This window comes from Globicephala melas, chromosome 1 (genome assembly GCF_963455315.2).
Source record: "Globicephala melas chromosome 1, mGloMel1.2, whole genome shotgun sequence".
NCBI classification, from domain to species: domain Eukaryota; kingdom Metazoa; phylum Chordata; class Mammalia; order Artiodactyla; family Delphinidae; genus Globicephala; species Globicephala melas.
The window spans coordinates 5731595-5751131 of record NC_083314.1 but is presented as its reverse complement, the minus strand read 5'-3'; the positions used below and the strand labels follow the sequence as shown (position 1 = coordinate 5751131).

The 19537-nt window shown below is 34.0% G+C and overlaps 1 protein-coding gene across 16 annotated transcripts in view; it reads right to left on the bottom strand.

Moving 5' to 3' along the window:
- Positions 1 to 19537, bottom strand: part of KCNT2 (potassium sodium-activated channel subfamily T member 2) — a 405220-nt gene that overhangs the window by 134721 nt on the left and 250962 nt on the right. For all 16 annotated transcript variants that reach the window (XR_009563185.1, XM_060294948.1, XM_060294737.1 and 13 more), the window contains one exon: positions 17429 to 17537. Coding sequence is in view for 15 of the 16 variants with exons in the window: in XM_060294948.1 (XP_060150931.1) it covers positions 17429 to 17537 (109 nt within the window). In the remaining variant the exon portion in view is untranslated. The remainder of the gene's footprint in view (positions 1 to 17428; positions 17538 to 19537) is intronic.

Below are 19537 nucleotides of genomic sequence, written 5' to 3'. Positions count from 1 at the left end.
GTCAATAATACAGTTTTAAAATTTAAGTAGCAAAACGATACACTATAACTCCATTGATAAAAAAGCTGACTTCTGCATATATGTTCATGTGTGCATACGTATGTCTGAATAAGCATGAAAAATTGTAAGAATGGGAATCAAAATGTTAATAGTAACTCTCTTAAGGAATGGGAAACAGTTTTCAAGGGCTACGACTTTTAAAATAGCAGGATTATGTGAGATTTGTGGTTTCTGTTTTATGGCTATTTTTATTATTTTTGATTTAAAAGCTCTTCAGATAAGCAATTGCAATTAAAGCTACAAATTTATAGATAGATACGATCAAATCTATTTTCAAGGCCCTTTTGCTTTATGGAAAATCAATTTGTTAATTACATTTTAACAAGTCAGAATATTTTTTTAAAAGTCTGCCTCACAGTATTTTTTGAGCTTGTCTATGATTTAAAGTACTGGAAGCTTCTTCCATGCAGTTGCTAGGTAACAGCTCTTCAGAAAGCAGTAAGCAACAGTGGACAGTGCATGAAACCAATCTAGTCCTAGATTTTGATTTACAGAAATCAAATATCCTTTGGAGAAAGAGCTTTTAAAGAGAAACACGAAACAGGGTAAATTTTAAAAATTGAATGTTATTTGTTTTTATTTTATAGGGAAAGAGTTTATTACATAGACCGACTGAACAAATTGCATTATAAACCTCTCACATAGCCTTTGCTTATTAGACTCTGTTTATAAGCATGAGTGGATTGATTGCCATGAAAATTGCCTCTTTTTCTTCGAGGAGAGTAATCTCTAACAATCGAGTTTTATTTTGATCCTGTTGCTTTAATCAATAAAATACCAGTCGGAGTGTGTGTGTTTGTGTGTGTACATGAGCAGACATCATACTTCTGCCAATTCTAGGACTGTGAACCATTCAATGGCTAAGAATAGGTTTAAGTAAAGCTTTAAAAGTCATTTAGTTTCACAAGATCTAAATACAAGATGCTTATTAAATATACAGAATTCAACCCAGTTTGACGCTGGCAACGTTCTATAAACAGACGTATTTCACTTCAGTAATATTGAGTATAAAACACATTTTTGTGTGTTTCTAATTGCTTGAATCCTTATGTTAATGCTGTAATTTTTTTAATGTATCATACTAATTAAGTGCTCAAAGGGGAATCATTTCCTGTATCCTAGAGCAAAACAGTTTAAATTTTAATAACCTCCTTTATTTTAAAACATGTCACAGAAACAGCAGTCTTAATATTTTTTGAAAAATTGCTGACCTCAAAACTCCATTTATTTAGGTACTAACCGAAAGTATTCATTTCTCACTAGCTCATGATAGTAATTGATGTCATGAGAGTTAAGGATATAGTTATTGAATTGCCTTAACATATTATAATAATACTAATCCCAAATAGGATTTCAAGTTTTATGCTAAATGGTACATATATATGTATGTATGCATGTGTGTTATTAAACCTCACAAAAGTTTTATGATATATATTGTGTTAAACAGTTTTCAGATAAGCAATTAGATGTTCAGAGAGGTCAAGTTACTTGCCTAAATCCATTATTAACTTAAATTCACACAGCCTATAAAGAACTCTACAAAAGCTATACAAGTCTAAAATTGATTAAGGAAGCACATTACAATAAGTGAATCTTCTAGTGGTTTTTCTCTCCCCTGAACTTACTTTAAAGCTTACTACTTGCTACCAGACGGACAAGTGGTTCAAACAACCTCTTAATTGAACTGAAAAAATACAAACACCACGTTTCCCAAAACCCCATCACTTAATGAGGGAGTTTGGAAGGAATGTGGCCAAATCTGACCTTGAAATCAATTCCATTGCTTTTCAATCACACACACCCCAAAATCATAGCTGGACTAAAATGATTTGAGTCACTGATTCAAAGGGATTTTGAAAGATCTCTAGAAAATTTATTAGTAGCAAATACACTGCGATAAATTTTATAAAGGACATAAATGCAAGTGCTCTAAGAAGATACAAAAGGATACCTTTCCTGCTCTGCAGGAATCAGAAATAGTATCCCCAAAGAAGTGATGTTTAAACTAAGATTTTTAAGGATAATTAACAGTAGTTAGTTGAAAGGTGAAGAAAGCATGCAGAGGTGATTTTCTTAAAAGTAAATCAGAGAGGCAGGAGGATATTTAAATTTTTATGGAGATAAATTAACAAAGAAAGAGGTTTGAAGATTAAGGAGAGAAAACTATCACAAGGTTGCTGACAAGGTACAACGTGATGGGGTCCAGCCTGGAGATAAGGAAATCCTATTGTAACAGGAGAAAAGCAGGAAATGGTAAGTGAAAAGGAAGTAACACTAGGAAAATTCGGTAGCAAAAATCTGAGGAAATTTTCACTCATTGGCTTCCCCTACCTAAGAATTAAGAGGTGAACTAAAGATTGAAATGGTAACTGCAAGAGTAAGAGTGTGTTTTGATAAGGAAAAAAAAATCCACACTGTTAAGGGCCTGTGAGCTGCCAGAACATGAGTTCACAGTGATACAAGTCTGATCCACGGTGTGATTTTTTTTTTTCCTAGCAAGGCTCAGTCAAGGAGCAGGAAAAAAGAATCCATCTGATAAGAATTTTGTTTGTTTGTATGTTTGTTATTGTCAATCAGGAGGCATAGAAAGTTAAAACAAAGGAAAGCAGTATATACAGATATGAGGTTGGCTGAATGACAGACCACAGAGTTCAGGTGGTTTAAAGAGGACAGGACAGAAAAAAGGAAGGTGAGGCACAGAAGACTCTAGACCGATAAGGCATCAGAGCTATGCTTCTCAGCTGTTCGTGATGAAGGACAGATGTTTCTTTTCTTTTTAATTTCCAATGCATTGCAGACACATATGCAGTTCGAACGTGCATGCCTGTATAGAACTCAAGCCATACGTGACTCACCTATGAATATGATATGATCCAAACCAGTCTACTCGCTTATCAAAGAGACAACACACTGTGGTGCACTAGGGTGTCACAGCAATGGCAGATTGCTATCAAAGTTTCTAAATGCTCACTGTCAATTTGGTATTTATTTTATAGCCTAGTAAAAGTCTGTAGACTGAAACTGGTTTTTGGCCCACACTTTGAGTAGCACTGCGTTAAAAGCTAATTGATTTACAATGTTGGGCCAATCTCTGCTGTACAGCAAAGTGAAAAAATAAAATAAAATAAATTAAATAGGTCTCACATCAAAAAAAATAAAAAAAGCTAATTGAAAAGCATTGCATCAATGAAGTGGAGGGGAAGGCTTTAGATAGCACTAGATGGTTGAATTAGCAAAACGGAAGATTGAGTTTGGGTATTGTGAGGTCTGAATAGTGTAAATAGGCCTGAAATCACTTGGGAGGACGTCAGGGGACAGGTATACACTCCACTACATATCTTTTTCACTCTAAATCTCTGGAAATCATTGTCAATTAAACTGGAAAACAGACTTTCTGAACCACACATTCTATGAAGACTAAAATATAATCCCAGCATTTGTAGAAATACATTATAAAGTAGGAAAATGTTGCAAAGGTGCTCCTGTACTTGACTGAAAGAATCATTACATTTGGAGCCACAAGGCATAAGTTCGAATTCCACGTCTTTAAGCACGTTAAGGCTTTGAGCAACTATGCCTAGTATCATATTAGACAAGTTGGTATAGTTATTTATCTCTGTCTTACACAAATGTAAACTTCAGATTGAAATAACACAGAAGAGCATACAGCAAACTACAGCAAACTCCCATGATAAGTAAAGTTTTTTCTTTCATAAAAATAGACAATAAGTGGAAATATGCACTTCTGTGAGTACACACCTTTTCCTTACCAAAGACAGAAGATGCTACGATCTGCCTGATCTACCCACGCAAACGACAACCTATAGCCATATTTATAGTTGTCATGTATAACCTGAGACAGCTGTTTTCAGCCATGTCATTACTCTGGACAAAACTGCAAAGGAAACTCTCACCTCATCTCTTCTATTGGGTATTTAGGATACACTCATTGGCCACTGCCAATGAGTGTATCCTAAATACTGTTTTTCAGCAGTCTCCCATAATAATCAAATCTTTTCCTTTCCCTCCAAAATGTCCATGCTTACAGAAATAAACAGGTAGATAGACGCTACTATCAATTAGATATTCATCTAACAATCTTAATAAAGAGACGTACAAAAGATGATTGAAATTTCAATTTTACCAGGAGGCATATTCAATTTAAAAGGAGTTTCTTAATGCAAAGTGAGGTTGACTTAATGGGATAATTGAGGCATGTGTCTTGTCTTGCTGAGTCCTTGCCTACTATGGACTATTCTTCCACCAACCAGCCCCTACAATTTTTCAACATGATGTTCACATCAACAGATTCCAAAAAAATGAAGTAAGTTAGGCATTTCAGTCCTTCACGATCCACACATTCTTTTTGATCTTAGGAGATAATTCTAGGGGTTGCTAAAAACTCTGTCTTAAGAAAAGTAACTATTGGAAAAATAAACTGATTTGAACTATTACATGATGGATCCTTGGATAATCCAGAGGCAAAAATCATAAAGAAAACATTGATGATTGTGCAAGAAGGAGACAAAAATTCTGTTAGTTAAAAACACCATGAACACAACCGAAAGACAATTGGCAAACTGAAAAAAAAAATGCAACTTTCAAAAAGTCAAAATGTTAGTAATTTTAGAATACAAAAAATCTCTACAATTCACTAAGAGAAAAATAGTCACCTCTGTAGAAAATAACGGTAAAGCGATGTTTTATACACAAATGCACACACAAATTAAATGTACAATAGATACATGGAAATGTGCAACTGTTAGTAATCAAAACTTTAAAATTAAAACAAACTATTAGTGGCAACACCACATGTCTCTTAACAGCACACATTCTGGAGACAGAAAACGTGCATTTAAGGTCCAGCTGTACCACTAAGTTATGGTACCATCAGCATTTTACTTAACATCTTCCTGTCTCAGTTTTCTCATCCGTAAAAGGGGAATAATACTGGAATCTACCTGTGGCAGCTAGCCTTCCAGACAGCCTCTATGACAGGCTTTAGATCCTGTGTCATTCCCACCTACACAGAATAGGACTGATCTTGTGACCAGTAAGATACTGTGGAAATGACAGAGTGTGATGGCCAAGGCAAGGACATTCTGGCTTCTGCCTTAAGGAAAAGTCTAAGAGGTAAGGAACTGAGGCCTCCTGCCAACAGCCAGCACTAACTTGCCAACCATGTCAGTGAAAAGGGGACCACCCTGGATGCAGATCTTCCAGCCCAAGTCAAGCCTTCAGATAACGTAGCCCCAACTGACATCTTTACTGCAACATCACACATAACCTGATTATTACTCCTCCCAAATTCCTGACCCACAGAAACTGTGAGACAATGAGTGTTTACTGGTTATACTGTGAAGATGTGAAGTCATTAACTCAGTATCAGCAATAGATAACTAATCTACTATCTTAACAAGGTTGTGATGAAAATTCATTGAGCTACAATACTCTGTAATGACCTATATGGGAAAAGAATCTAAAAAAGAATGGATATATGTATGTGTAGAACTGATTCCCTTTGCTGTACAGCAGAAACTAACACAACATTGTAAATCCACTATACTCCAATAAAAAATTAATTAAAAAAAGAAAATTCATTGAGTTAATCTATAAAAAGTAGTCATTGCATATAGTAAGCATTAAATAAATGTCAACTGTCACAATAATAATAATATAGTTCTTATATTATTTTTCATTCAGCCAAGGGGCAAAAGTTAAAAGGAATATTGCTCACTCTTGCAATGATAAGTTATTCATTTCTGGAGAGCAAATTGGCATTGTGTATTAAAAACCATAAAAGTACACATACCATTTAACCTAGGAATTAAACTAGATAATCATCTTAAGGCTATTATAACACAAGTTCACAAAAACCTCTTTTATGATAATCGAGCTTTTATTTTACTTTTTTTAGTTCCAGACAAAACTGAATCTTAAGAAGCTGAAAACCTAATAATGAATAACAAATCGAAAAACAAACTGATTTTGTCAAAATTACTAATTTACAATTTCAACATATTACAGATTTCTTTTTCTTATTTTTAAACATGTAAACTTCCAAAATTTTTTGGAAATAACTTATCTCAGCTAATTACATTCACCTTGGTGGTTTTAAAAATAGCTACCCCTTTTTAAATTGACTTATTTTTCATTCCTTATTGGAAGGTGAATTTAACATTCTCAAGGAGGAACTAGGTATTGGCTAATTCATCAGATTTAGTCCTTATGATTTACTACACAGAATAGCTTGATGGTTTAAATGAGAACTGGGCACCAATGAAAGTTGTCATTATATCAGTATATTAAATGAGAGTTGGTTGTGGGTTATATAACAATATGCTAATTGCACAGATCTGTAAGTTCACATACATTATCTTTTACCCACATAATAGTGATATTTCAGGTCTATACAAACATATTATAGCCTATACAAACATAACCCCTTGTTGTAATTAAGTTAACATCTTCCCTGCTTAGATATAACTATTTGCAAATTTTTTCATGGCATTAATTACACTTGATAATTTGGATCTCGTGGGAAAAATGTGAAAATGTAAACTCCATAAATAAATTAAAAACAACCATCTTCAACAAACTTACCTTCTAGCTAGTATTACATTTCCATATAAGATACAATTTAATGTACATAAATAGTATTAATAAAATTGTTACCCTACTTTAAGGAATTTCCTATCTTGCTTATTTCATCTGTACTGCTCTTCATTTTAATATAATTTCTAACAATGACTTATAGGTGCATAATTTATATACACACCACATCTTGTATATCTTATGTATGTGTTCTCATATGAGACACTTTACTTCTTTCTACGTCTATTCTTACAATAAAAACTGTAATGGATGTCTTTTTATTTAAATGTTGTGTGCAGGTCATATTATTTCCTCATGAAAGCTTCACGTAATTGTATAAACCGATACTAGCTGATGTATCCATCCTTTTTGGATTTCTGCACGTGCATCCTTTTACTACTTTATACAGTACTCTCATACCAAGCATTTCCCAATACTTCCAGAGTAGCATTCTACGGACACATATTTTAATGACACTGCTAGAAAAAACGAATGATGCAGAAAAAGTTACGGGGTCTGTACCTAGATTTCTGGTGTTCTTTTCCTGTGTCACTCCTTCTCCTGTAGAATTCCTTGTTACCACATCATGGTGGAAGATTACTTACTTATTTGAAAGCTTTTTGTGAGATAATAGAAAGGATATATATTGATTTCTATCCCCAGTTTTCCTGACACAGAACTCCTGAAACCATTGTAATATCCTGGTTGATAAGAGCACTCAGAACATCTCTTGTTATTATATTTGGCTTCAACCCAGTCGCTGACACAGAGCTCTTAAAACTGTTGTAAATTCCTAAGTGATAAGAGTACTCGGAGCATGTTTTGTCCTAATGAGGTGGCTCTGGGTGGGCTTCTGGATGGCTCCAGGATGGGACTGGTCACCAGAAAGACCAAGTTGTGATTAGAAGCTTGGAATTTTCAGTTCCAACCCCATCTTCCAGAGAGGGTAGAGGGGCTGGAAGTGGAGTTAATAAATGGTCATGCTTATGTGAGGAAATCTCCATAAAATACCAGTAGTCAGGGGTCTGGAGGGCTTCCAGGTTGGTGAACACATCTACCCTGGGAGGCTGATGCACCCCAAATCCACAGGGACAGAGGCTCCTGTGCTCAGGACCCTCCCAGGCCTTGCTCTATTTACCTCATCATCTGGGGGAGTTTTGCAGGTCTGGTCCCTTAACCTGTGGGATCTGATGCTATCTTTGAATAGACAGTGTCAGAATTGAGTTGAATTGTAGGACACCCAGCTGGTGTTGCACAGAATTGCTTGGTGTGGGGAAAAAAAAAAAAAACCACACATTTGGTGACCAGAAGTGTCAGAAGCAAAGTGCTTGGTGTGAGAAGTAAAGGTCACAGCAGAGAAACAGGAGGAAAGACCTGGGGTTTCCCCGACACAGGTGGAAAACTGTACTTTTTTTTTTTTTTTCCTTTTCACTATTTCATACATTTTTGCATATTTTCCTTTTCACTATTTCATACATTTTTGCATTCTCCTGAGTTACAGTATTACTTTTCAACATTCTTAACAGATCATTTAAGTTTTTAAATCATATGAGTTAAATGAACATCTAAGCAACTACAAATAGATTCGTTAACTGTTATAGTATAATTCATATTAAATATGAGAATACACAAACAAGAGATGGAAAGTTGCAAAGATAAAATTATTTCTCACTCTTCTGTGGCTCTCACAGTCAACTTATTATGAAGTCCAGAGAACATCTGAAATGATTCGTGAATCCGTTCTCACCCTGAACGACCATTAGCTTCAATCTCTCAGTATCGCTCACCTGAACAAATATAATAACTTCCTAAATAATCACCCCATGAGGTCCTTTTTTGTCCTCTTCCCTGCGCTCCATATTTCCCCTGGAGTCACTCTGTTAACTAGTTAAAAATTTACACCTTTACCTAAAACCTTCATTAGCCTCTCATTGCTTCTCCAACAACATTCCAATTCTTTTTTTTTTTTTTTTTTTTTTTTTTTTTTTTTTTTTTGCGGTACACGGGCCTCTCACTGCTGTGGCCTCTCCCGTTGTGGAGCACAGGCTCCGGACGTGCAGGCCCAGCGGCCATGGCTCACGGGCCCAGCCTCTCCGCGGCATGTGGGATCCTCCCGGACCAGGGCACGAACCCGCGTCCCCTGCATCAGCAGGGGGACTCTCAACCACTGCGCCACCAGGGAAGCCCCCAATTCTTTAGTAAAGCCTAATTCACAATCGCACACACACACAACACCCACACATGCACATGTTTACAATATGTCCTTACGCAGTATGATCTGAGGCAATGTTAGATTAAATAAACATCCCATTATAATATTTGCTCTCTCCACTTGTTGGCTGTCCTAGTATTAGGATCTCATTCTTTTGGGGTTAAAAATTGTGTTTTAAGAGACTCTTTTCAATACAGAAGTAACTATTCCAGGAACAGGGATATTATATCAAATCATGAAAACTTTACTAAATTAGAACATAATTGGGATCATGAGTTTTGATATATAAGGAGGGTGGCAAGGGTTGAGGAGGAGAATTCTAAGGTTACAAATGAAGTTCTCTGTAGAAAGAAAAAGCTCAGTTGAAATGCTATTCTTGGGATGAATGTAAAGGTGCACTCCCTGGTTATTAAAGGGTTAGAGGTAAAGAAAATTAGAAAATCTGCCATTGGAATAGATAGCTACTCCATCTTCATCTTCATTATACCACTAGTGCCTAGAACAATTTATTGCTCACAGTAGGACTCAATAAAAATGTCTTGAATGAGTAAGCAAGAATAAAAGAGGATATACCGGTTTTCTTTATGAAACATTCATATCAAGAAACTACTTTACAGACTGAAAATCATAGGCCTGGGTTGTGATAGAATATGTCTGGCACTTTCCTAAGACAGAAGAAGAAACACGCTTCTCTGGTTTCCAGAATCATGAAAATGAATCTTTGAGAAATATACAACCATAAGAAAATTAATGGAGAAAAACATAAAGATGCTTTGAGTTAATTAAATTATAAGCGGTCCTCAAGAAAATGGCTTTAAAAACCTAATGGTCAGCAGCAATTAATCAAGTGTCAAAGAGAAAAGGCAGGAAATATGGTTTGGCCCATATTTTAAACTTGTAAAAGTCACAGAAAGGAAAAACAAATACAAGATTGATATTTTATTAGGAGGAGCAAAATACAGGAATGCATTTAACTTAAAAATAATCCACAGCAATGTTAATTTTTAAATTTTTGATTAAATGGGCCATGGCTATATAAGAAGTTAACATTCCAGGAAGGGTGTTATGTGAAAGGCTACATAGAAGCACTCTGTTCTATATATACCATTCTTCTGTTGATCTAAAATTACTTCTACAAAAAAACTTAAAAAGCAAATGCAATTAAAAATAAAATGTTGATTTTCATCTCTTAGGGGTGAAAATGTTATCTTGGCTATGTAGCAGAATGTCATTCTTAGGAAAAACATGCTTATGTAAAAATGTGTGTGTTTGTGTGTGTGTGTGTCTGTGTGTGTGTAATACACAGAAGATGAAACAAATGTGGAAATGTTCACTGTTGAATGTAAATGGGGGTAATACACATTTTCATTGTATAATTTTAAAACTGTATGTTTGATTTTTTTGCAAAGTGAAAAATAGTGGGAAAAAAAAGTAAAAACTCCAAATTGTGCTGGGTCTAAAGATGGCCTTATGTTAAGTGGTTTCTGATAATCTTCACAATAAGACAAAAATCAAAAAGAAAATATTTCCATCTATAAATGGAGAATTTTCAAAGTTTTGGTAATTTATCTTTGAAAATATAAGAATTCAAAGCATTATGTTTTTAAGTAGGTTGAAAGAATGAAGTTTAACATGGTGTCTATGTGGGTGTATATGGGAAATGAAGAAATTATTCAGCATGAAGAACTCACACATCACCATTTGGTAAAAGCCAAGCCTTGTGCATACATATGTTATCTAGAAACAGCTAAGATAATTTCCAATATTTATATTGCTTAGAAATATTTTTCCACTCTCTTTTTGGGGAGGAAAAATTGAGGCATTGGAGTGTCTGGTGCGCCAGTAAAAACCGATGGCTAAACTTTTAGTCAAATCATTTCTCCAATATGTGCGTATGTGTGTGTGTGTGTGTGTGTGATTTTAAACAATATTGTTTTTATAACGGTAGCCATCCATGACTATATACTATAAGAAAAACATATGTTTATAGAGTATTGTCAATGATATTGTTAGAAAGTATTTCCTTTTGCCCATTTTAACTTTTTTTGCAATTAAGATCTTTTTTTGTTTCTTTTTTTAAGTTGCCAGAACTCACTCCTATAGTTCTAGTATCATGAATCATTCTTCTCGGCACACTTTAGTGGTGAAGGAGAAAGAATTTTATTCATTCAGCACTTTACTATTGTGGTCTGATTCTTCCATTCATTCATGAACTTTAATTCAAATCTGTTAGGAAATATCATCATCGAAGCATGGGAAATAAAATTCATAGAAAATTCACAAATCACTTACAAATTGATTTTATGTTCCTCACTCCTACAAATTTATTTACAGACATATGTTTACATTCTTTACTCCTACTTGTGGGTGAAAATTTATCAATTTGATTTTTATGCCTTCCTATATTTGTTAAAATGAAGTGGGAAATTTCCAGAGAACCCAGTAGTTGAAAGAAAATTAGTCGATAAAGAAAAGGGAATTGAATAGTCACAGATGACCTAACACTTTATTTGGCAGGGGGAGTATAGAGTGGGAACCTAAATTTAGCAATTAATTTACTCAGATAATAGGGGTTCACCCTCTCACAGATTTCTGAGTAATTTCATCTGATTAGGAGACAAACAGCAAAGATTTTCCATTCAAGTGACAAACTGGAGAGTACAGTTCATTCTTTAAGTTCATTCAAGGCTTTGCAGTAAAGGAGTTCTTTTCCTAGTCAGGTACATATTTTTCTTGTCCATTTGTTTTGTTTTGTTTTGTGTATTTTTTTTAAAGAATTTCGGAATGTACAGTGAAGAAAAAGATATGGGTTTGGTTTTATTCTGATTAAAACGTGGGCTACAGAAACACATCTAAAAACTGAACTACTATAATGTTTTGCCTTTTTCATCACAGTTTTGTCACTAAGGAGAGACAATTTATGAACAGTTCAGCAATGTGGAGGCGAATCTTTTTTCCAGGTAATTTCAGGTCAAATATTTGACCTGGAGAGGCTTTACTGGAATTGCTAGTCCCACAAGAGGCTGACAAAGAGTACAAGATGTTATAAAACCACATTTTTCTATTAGTCATAGCTAGGGAACACTGCCATTACCTCTTCCTATGTTCAGTACCAATTCCCACTTCTAAAAAAGAAGTGCATTGACAAAATTATTTCTCACAGGAAAAAAGATTTAACATAACCAAAGCTATATTACCATTCAATTTTTCATCTACAGAGGTTGACAAAAAATAATCCACTAGAGTCATTTAAAAATAATGATGTTGGGACTTCCCTGATGAAGCAGTGGTTAAGAATCCACCTGCCGATGCAGGGGACACGGGTTCGAGCCCTTGTCCGGGAAGGTCCCACATGCTGTGGGGCAACTAAGCCCATGCGCCACAACTGCTGAGCCCACGCGCCTAGAGCCCGTGCTCCGCAAGAAGAGAAGCCACCGCAATGAGAGGCCCACGCAGCACAACAAAGAGTAGCCCCCGCTCGCCGCAACTACAGAAAGCCCACGCGCAGCAACGAAGACCCAACACAGCCAAAAATAAATTTAAAAAAAATATAAAAAAATAAAAACAAAGCTGTGAAAGAATGCTGGCATCCATATACTGAAAGGAGGAAACAGTGAGTTTAGGCTGACATCGATGGTATGAAGATGTAACTGTCTCCTACAATACACAAATGACATTCATTATTGAAAATATGATGGGAATATGAGAGCAGCAATAAGTTTATAGATACAATTTGTAAATACTCAGGAGAAAAAGGAAAGGGAGTGTTTTGAAACAGCCTAAGTAAAACCTGATTATGGCATGGACAAGGGTTGTGTCTGTGGATAAGCCTGAGATATTCAGGGAGTGGAACCATATACCACTTGATGGATTGGATACAAACAATGGAATAATGGAAGACTCATGGGTTTTGGGCTTGAGTTCTAAGTATTAATAGATGCTGCTGGGAAGAATGGGGGTGAAACAGATTTTAGGTCAGGGAAAATCAGTAACTATCTCTAGATATCTTAATTTTGAGACAGCTATTAGAAACCTAACAGGAGACACTGACTATTTATTTAGAGGAACAAGACAGGAGTTCATAGTGGATATTTGAGGGAGAGACTCAATTTTGGAAATCAAATAAATGGATGAGCTCCCATAAGGAAAAGGTATTCTAGGAAAAAAAGAAAATTCTTTTGAATTTTCTTCGTAGAATATCTTATGATATGTGGATAATGGCAATTTTATTTCTCTTTTTCCAATACTTATTCCTTTTATTTATTTTTGTAGTCTTAACGCATGCCTTAGGATTTCCAGGACAATGCTGAGTAAAAGTGGTTTTAGTAGGCATCCTTGTTTGTACATAATCTTAAAGACAGACTCTCAATATGTGACCACTAAATATTTGTTTTCCTCTAGGTTATTTTGTAGATAACCTGCCTTAGGTTAAGAAGTTCCTTACTTGTAGCTTCCTAGCATTTTATATTTTTCTGTTTTTAAAATTTTGAAGGGATGTTGAATTCTCTCTCAAATGCTTTTTTGTATCCATTGAAATAATAATAATATTTTCTTCTTTGAAATGATGATCTACTTCTAGAATAATTCCAACTTGGTGATGATACATTATTTTTTAAATACATTACTTTGCTAATATATTTTCTATAATTTTTCAACCATGTTAATCAACTAAATTGGTCTCTAATTATCATTTCCCATACTATGCTTAATGAGTTTTGTATCAAGGCCATAATCCCATACAATGAGTTAGGGAGACATCTTTCTTTTTCTGTTCTCTGGAAAACATGTGCAAACTGAAAATTATGTGCTCTTTGAATGTCTATAATAAGCTCTTTGTAAAGCTTCATGGGAAACCCTCAGTTACTTTTCCTGGAGACAAAGATAATACAGACTATTAGGAGGGTGAGACATAGGTATTCAAGATTCATGACAATCATCAATTTGATAGGTACTAATTACTAGTGGCTGATGTTCTTTTGAGTAACTTTTTTAATCATAACAACCCTATGGGATAGTTTCTCTTATTACCCTCACTGTACATATTGAAGAACTCAACCTTGAGAGATCAAGAAGCCTGAGATCATGCAGTCATTACATAATAGAACAAAGATTTGACTGAGGTCAGCCTCATTCCAGAATTTGCAGTATATATCTATTCACTTTGACAAATTTATTATAAAAAAGGGCAAACTGCTGAAAATAAATACTGTTTTTCTATGAACCAATTTGTGTTTATTTTCTTCTTGAAAATTGTTGTGATTAAAATAATCAAATAATCTGTGAAGGATATTTTTATTTTACTTGAATCATTACAATTTATACTTGGGCTCATATTCAGAAATCTTTTATTGTAACTATTATTTTCCTGAGGATTTTGTTCTTTCTAACTCTAGGCTCACTATGTTAACTTTCTCTCTTGTTGACATGAGTAAGAGCATATCTTTTCTATTGCTGAAATCATGTCCATATGGACTTTTCTTCTGTGAATCTGATCAAAATGTAGAAAATAATTGTATTTATAATTAATACTATAATAATTCATATAATAATTGTTTTTATAATTAATACTATAATAATTCATTCAAATAATAGTGTAACAATTCCATAATTTACTTTAATGAATGCCTACAGTCTTTTTGTTCAGGAGAAAATGATCCATAAATTATATAAATGGTATATCTGCATAAAGTAATAGTTACTAGGTTGCTACATATGTTTTTGCTTTCTAATATTTTCCATACATATCAGTTGACTTTTGAAGTTCTCCCTTTCATATTTTAAAAACGTGGATTTACTTTAAAAAAATACATCAATGATAGTCATGCTAGGAGTTCTATAATTTAGGGGACGTGAAGAAAGTAATTAAATAAATGGAAATAAAAATATATTTTATATCTTGTGATAATTGGAATCATGCTGTTTAATACTCATGAGACTACAAGGACAAAAATATAATATTACCAAGTAAATATGATTTAAGATTAAAGCAATTATTATTTTATTACAAACAGTATTCATTATCTATTGCTGTATAACAAATGACTCCAAAATTTAGTGGCTTAAAATAATCATTTCATTTCTCAACATTCTGTGGGTCAGCATGGATTTTTGGGTTGGTTGATGGGTGAGTTGGGAGCTAGGGAGGTGGGGTGCCAGGGATGGATGAGCCTCACTTTCCATGTGATTTTTCATCCTTGGAAAGACTAAATCGGGATTCTTCACAAGCAGTCTCTGGGTGGTGTTCCTATGAAAGGCAAGCAAAGGCTGGATGGCCTTTTAAGGCTTAGTTTCTAAAGTCACACAATGCCGCTTTTGTCACAGTGCATTGGTCAAAGCCAAGTGACAGGACAACCCATACTCAAAGGGTGGAGAAATAGATTACACCTCCTCATGGAAGAAGCCGCAACGTGGAATCACAACAGGACACAGACACAGGGAGCATGGCTCATTGGAAGCCATTATTTTAACAACCTACCACACCAACGAAATGACAGCTTGATATACTGCCTTTTGAAAGGTTAAGTCCATAATCTTTTTAACCTCATGCTGAGATATAAAGCACATTATATTGGTTTGAGAGTCTCATACATCACCCCAAACTGTTTCTTATGACATTTTAATGAAACCAGGGTGCTTTCATCTTTTCATATTATAAAAAGAGTTCCTCTGAGATGTTTTAATCTCAGCCATAAAAGAATACAGACATTATTAAAACGAATTTCAGCAGATGCCATAAATGAGAAATAATGAGATAAACTATTGGGATAGAATTTTAAAACTGTTCATTTTGATGGATTTATCGAAATAACAGCAAAATAAGAATGTGAAAGAATCAATTCAAATCATTTTGTAAAATGATTTGTTTGTAAAATAGACAATTCCAGTGAGTTTGGTCTGTTGTGAGCACATCAATGGCTTGCTAAAGGGAGAAAAACTAAAATCTGCTCTGAATTTTAGTTATAGCACATTCAAAAGTAAAAATTGTTTTCCCAAACGACATATTGTTTTAAGATCCACATTCAATATTCATTTATTGAAGACCTAATATGTTTCAGATATTATTTATTTAATCCTTACTGCTAATTCTAAACAATGGAATAGAGACATTATATTATTATGGTCATTTAACAAGAGAAAAATATAGGAGCAAAAATACTAATATGCTGAGCTAAATCTTAAATGTTGGCACTCAAAGTTAAATATATTTTTAAGAACTTTAGTGCTGTGCCATTACTATCTTCCTAAAAATTTTATCATAGCAAGTCATTATGAGGTATGAAGATTTCGCAAAAATATTCCTTTTCCTAAATAATATTAAAAATAAGGCAGCTTAGTTACAAACTTTTTTTAGATAAATAATTGGCACTTCTTGAATGTTAATAACAAATGTAACTGGCCAAGAATGGAATACTTTACATGTATTTTTCCATTCAATTTCAAAAGATTGTCTACAAAGGAGGTACTGTTACTTTTAATTTTCGGTTTAGGAAACAGGCTTAAAGAAACCCTGGCACCATCTAAACCATTTAAATTCACAGAGACCATTTAAATTCTCAGAATCTTTGGTTAGTACTTTAAAAAAATCTTCAAAACAGATTGTAAAATGCTGCCAAAGTTGAGAGTCATTGCTTTAAGTTGTTTCCTATACTTTTTTAGAAAAAAGTGATGTCATTAGCAGCAAGGTTAAAAGATAAGAGTCAGAGAAAATTGAATAGCAATAATTTCATGATTCTCATCATTATTTTAAAATTTCTTAGTGTTTATAATGTTTCTTTTAAATATCATATGCTAATAGGTAAGCATTTTAAGGTATGTGAATACATCTTCTGAAGGACATACATTTTGCAAATGCATACTTAAAATGATTTACATTTTAACGATTTTTGAAGGTTTATACCATTAAGGTGAAATTTTATAAAAATGGTTCTTATATTTGAAAAAAAAGTATATAAATTACTGCCTGGATCAAAATCAATTCCTACAGAAGCACTTAAGAAAAAAATAAAGTACCATTTTACTGTTCAATTTTCTAACAGTTTAAAGTATAATGTCTTGTGGATAATTATTTTAAAAGCAGCGCCTGAATGAAAAATTCACATGTATCTTGTTCTTGAATTGTTTTCAAAATCCACCCCCAAATTAAGTCTATTTAAAATCCTTGAATATATTATATTATTCTATTCCGTGGTAAGTTTATATATTTATAAAATGATCTATAGCAAAGTATTGTCTATCTATATGTAAACATAAGTATAAATTAGTACGTATAACATTTGAAACCTGTGTCTATATTATGTACTCAACTAATCACGGCTAATCTATTCAAGCTTACTAATGTATCCAGCAAGTTCGGTTACTAAAATCACCAAATTATATAAAAAAGTAAAAATTCACATTTTAAAGTGAATAAATCCTCATAACAAGTAGATGATAAAAAGGAAATTCTTCTGTTCTACAGAAACATGAATGTAATAAGTTACCACTAACTTCAGAGACATAACTCTTACAATCAAAATGGGAATTTGAGGCAATTCAAAGGATCTCATTCAAGGCCAAACTTACCAGCAAATTTGATATGGAATTTATTTTCAGGCTTTAAGATCTGGACATACAAAGGGCAATTTGGAGCAAAATCTTTTACAGCCCATGCTCTCAAAATTGTTTGGTGGTCCTGAAATGATAAAAATCAAAATATCATGAGATAAATTGAAAATTTTATAATATATTAAGTAAAAATCATCAGTCAGTGTGTGAAATGGTCATATCTACAGTTTAAAATTAAGCATATGAAATCATTCTTTGTGAGGTCTTACTATTAAAGATAGTTATTATTTCTATAAAAGAGATCAACAATACCTAATTCAATCAGCAGTAATTATCAACACTTAGGAAATTAGCAGAGATTAAGAGGGAAGTCTCTTGACAAGCTTAAAAGTAATTTTCCCAGAAAATACTGGAGGGGCAGAAACCTTCAGAAATGCAGCACAACTGTTAGTTTGTAATAACAGTTTCCATGGCAAAAAAATATGGACATAAAATAATTTTAACATAATTAGAAAGATTGGTAAAAGGGGAATGACTGCAGTGACTATTTGTGAGGAGAACACATTAGTTTACTTTTTATATGACAGTAAAGATAAAAGGATTTTGACTGTGTGTGTGTGTTGGAAGACCAATAACGTTCAGATATTAAAAAAATAACAGAAAAAAGATCTTTTAAAAAAGATGCTAAGACTGAGAACGACAGTGAAAATCATGCTTACCATGAAATTTTACACATAGTGTCACCCTATAAATTATTAATTAACTGAATAAATCAAAGCAAATTACAGCTGTCCCTCAGTTTCCCGGACTCTCCGTGGACAATAAAATACAAGGATGCTCAAGTCCCTCATATAAAATGGCACAGTACTGGGGGCTTCCCTGATGGCACAGTGCTTAAGAATCTGCCTGCCAATGCAGGGGACACAGGTTCAATCCCTGTTCTGGGAAGATCCCACAGGCTGCGGAGCAACTAAGCCTGCGAGCCACAACTACTGAGCCCATGTGCCACAACTACTGAAGCCCATTTGCCTAGAGCCCGTGCTCTGCAACAAGAGAAGGCACCACAATGAGAAGCCCGCGCACCGCAATGAAGAGTAACCCCTGCTCACTGCAACTAGAGACAGCCCGCAGGCAGCAACAGACCCAACGCAGCCAAAAATAAATAAATACAATAAATAAATTTATTAAAAAAATAAAATGGCATAGTATTTGCATATAACCTATGTACCTCCTCCCATATACTTTGAATCATCTCTAGATTATTATAATATTTAATACAATGTAAATATGATGTTAATAGTTGCTGGCAGGCAGTAAATTCAAATTTTACTGTTTGAAAATTTCTGGCATTTTTTTTCAAATATTTTTGATCCACAGTTGGTTGAATCTGAGGATGCAAAACCCTCAGATACAAAGGGACAACTGTATTGGAGAAATTTGCTACTCAGCTACATTTATTTTATTTATTTACTTTTTTATCAAAGTATAGTTGATATACAACATTATATAAGTTACAGGCGTGCAATATAGTGATTCACAATTTTTAAAGGTTATATTCCATCTATAGTTATTATAAAACATTGGCTATATTCCCTGTGTTGTACAGCTTATCTGTACGTAATAGTTTGTACCTCTTAATCCCCTACCCCAATATTGCCCTCCCTCTCCCCCTCTCCCCACTGGTAACCACTAGGTTTGTTCTCAATAAATGGTAGTCTGTTTCTTTTTTGTTATATTCACTAGTTTGTTGTATTATTTAGATTCCACATATAATGATACCATACAGCATTTGTCTTTGTCTGACTTATTTCACTGAGTATAATACCCACCAAGTCCATCCATGTTGCTGCAAATGGCAAATTTTCATTATTTTTTATGGCTGAGTAATATTCCATCGTATATATGTACCATATCTTCTTTATCTTTTCATCTGTTGATGGACACTTAGGTTGCTTCTATATCTTTGCAATTGTAAATAATGCTCCTATGAACAGTGGGGTGCATGTATCATTTTGAATTAGTGTTTTAGTTTTTTTTTCAGATACATAAGCAGGAGTGGAACTGCTGGGTCATACGGTAGTTCTAGTTTTAGTTTTTTGAGAAACTTCCATACTGTTTTCCACAGTG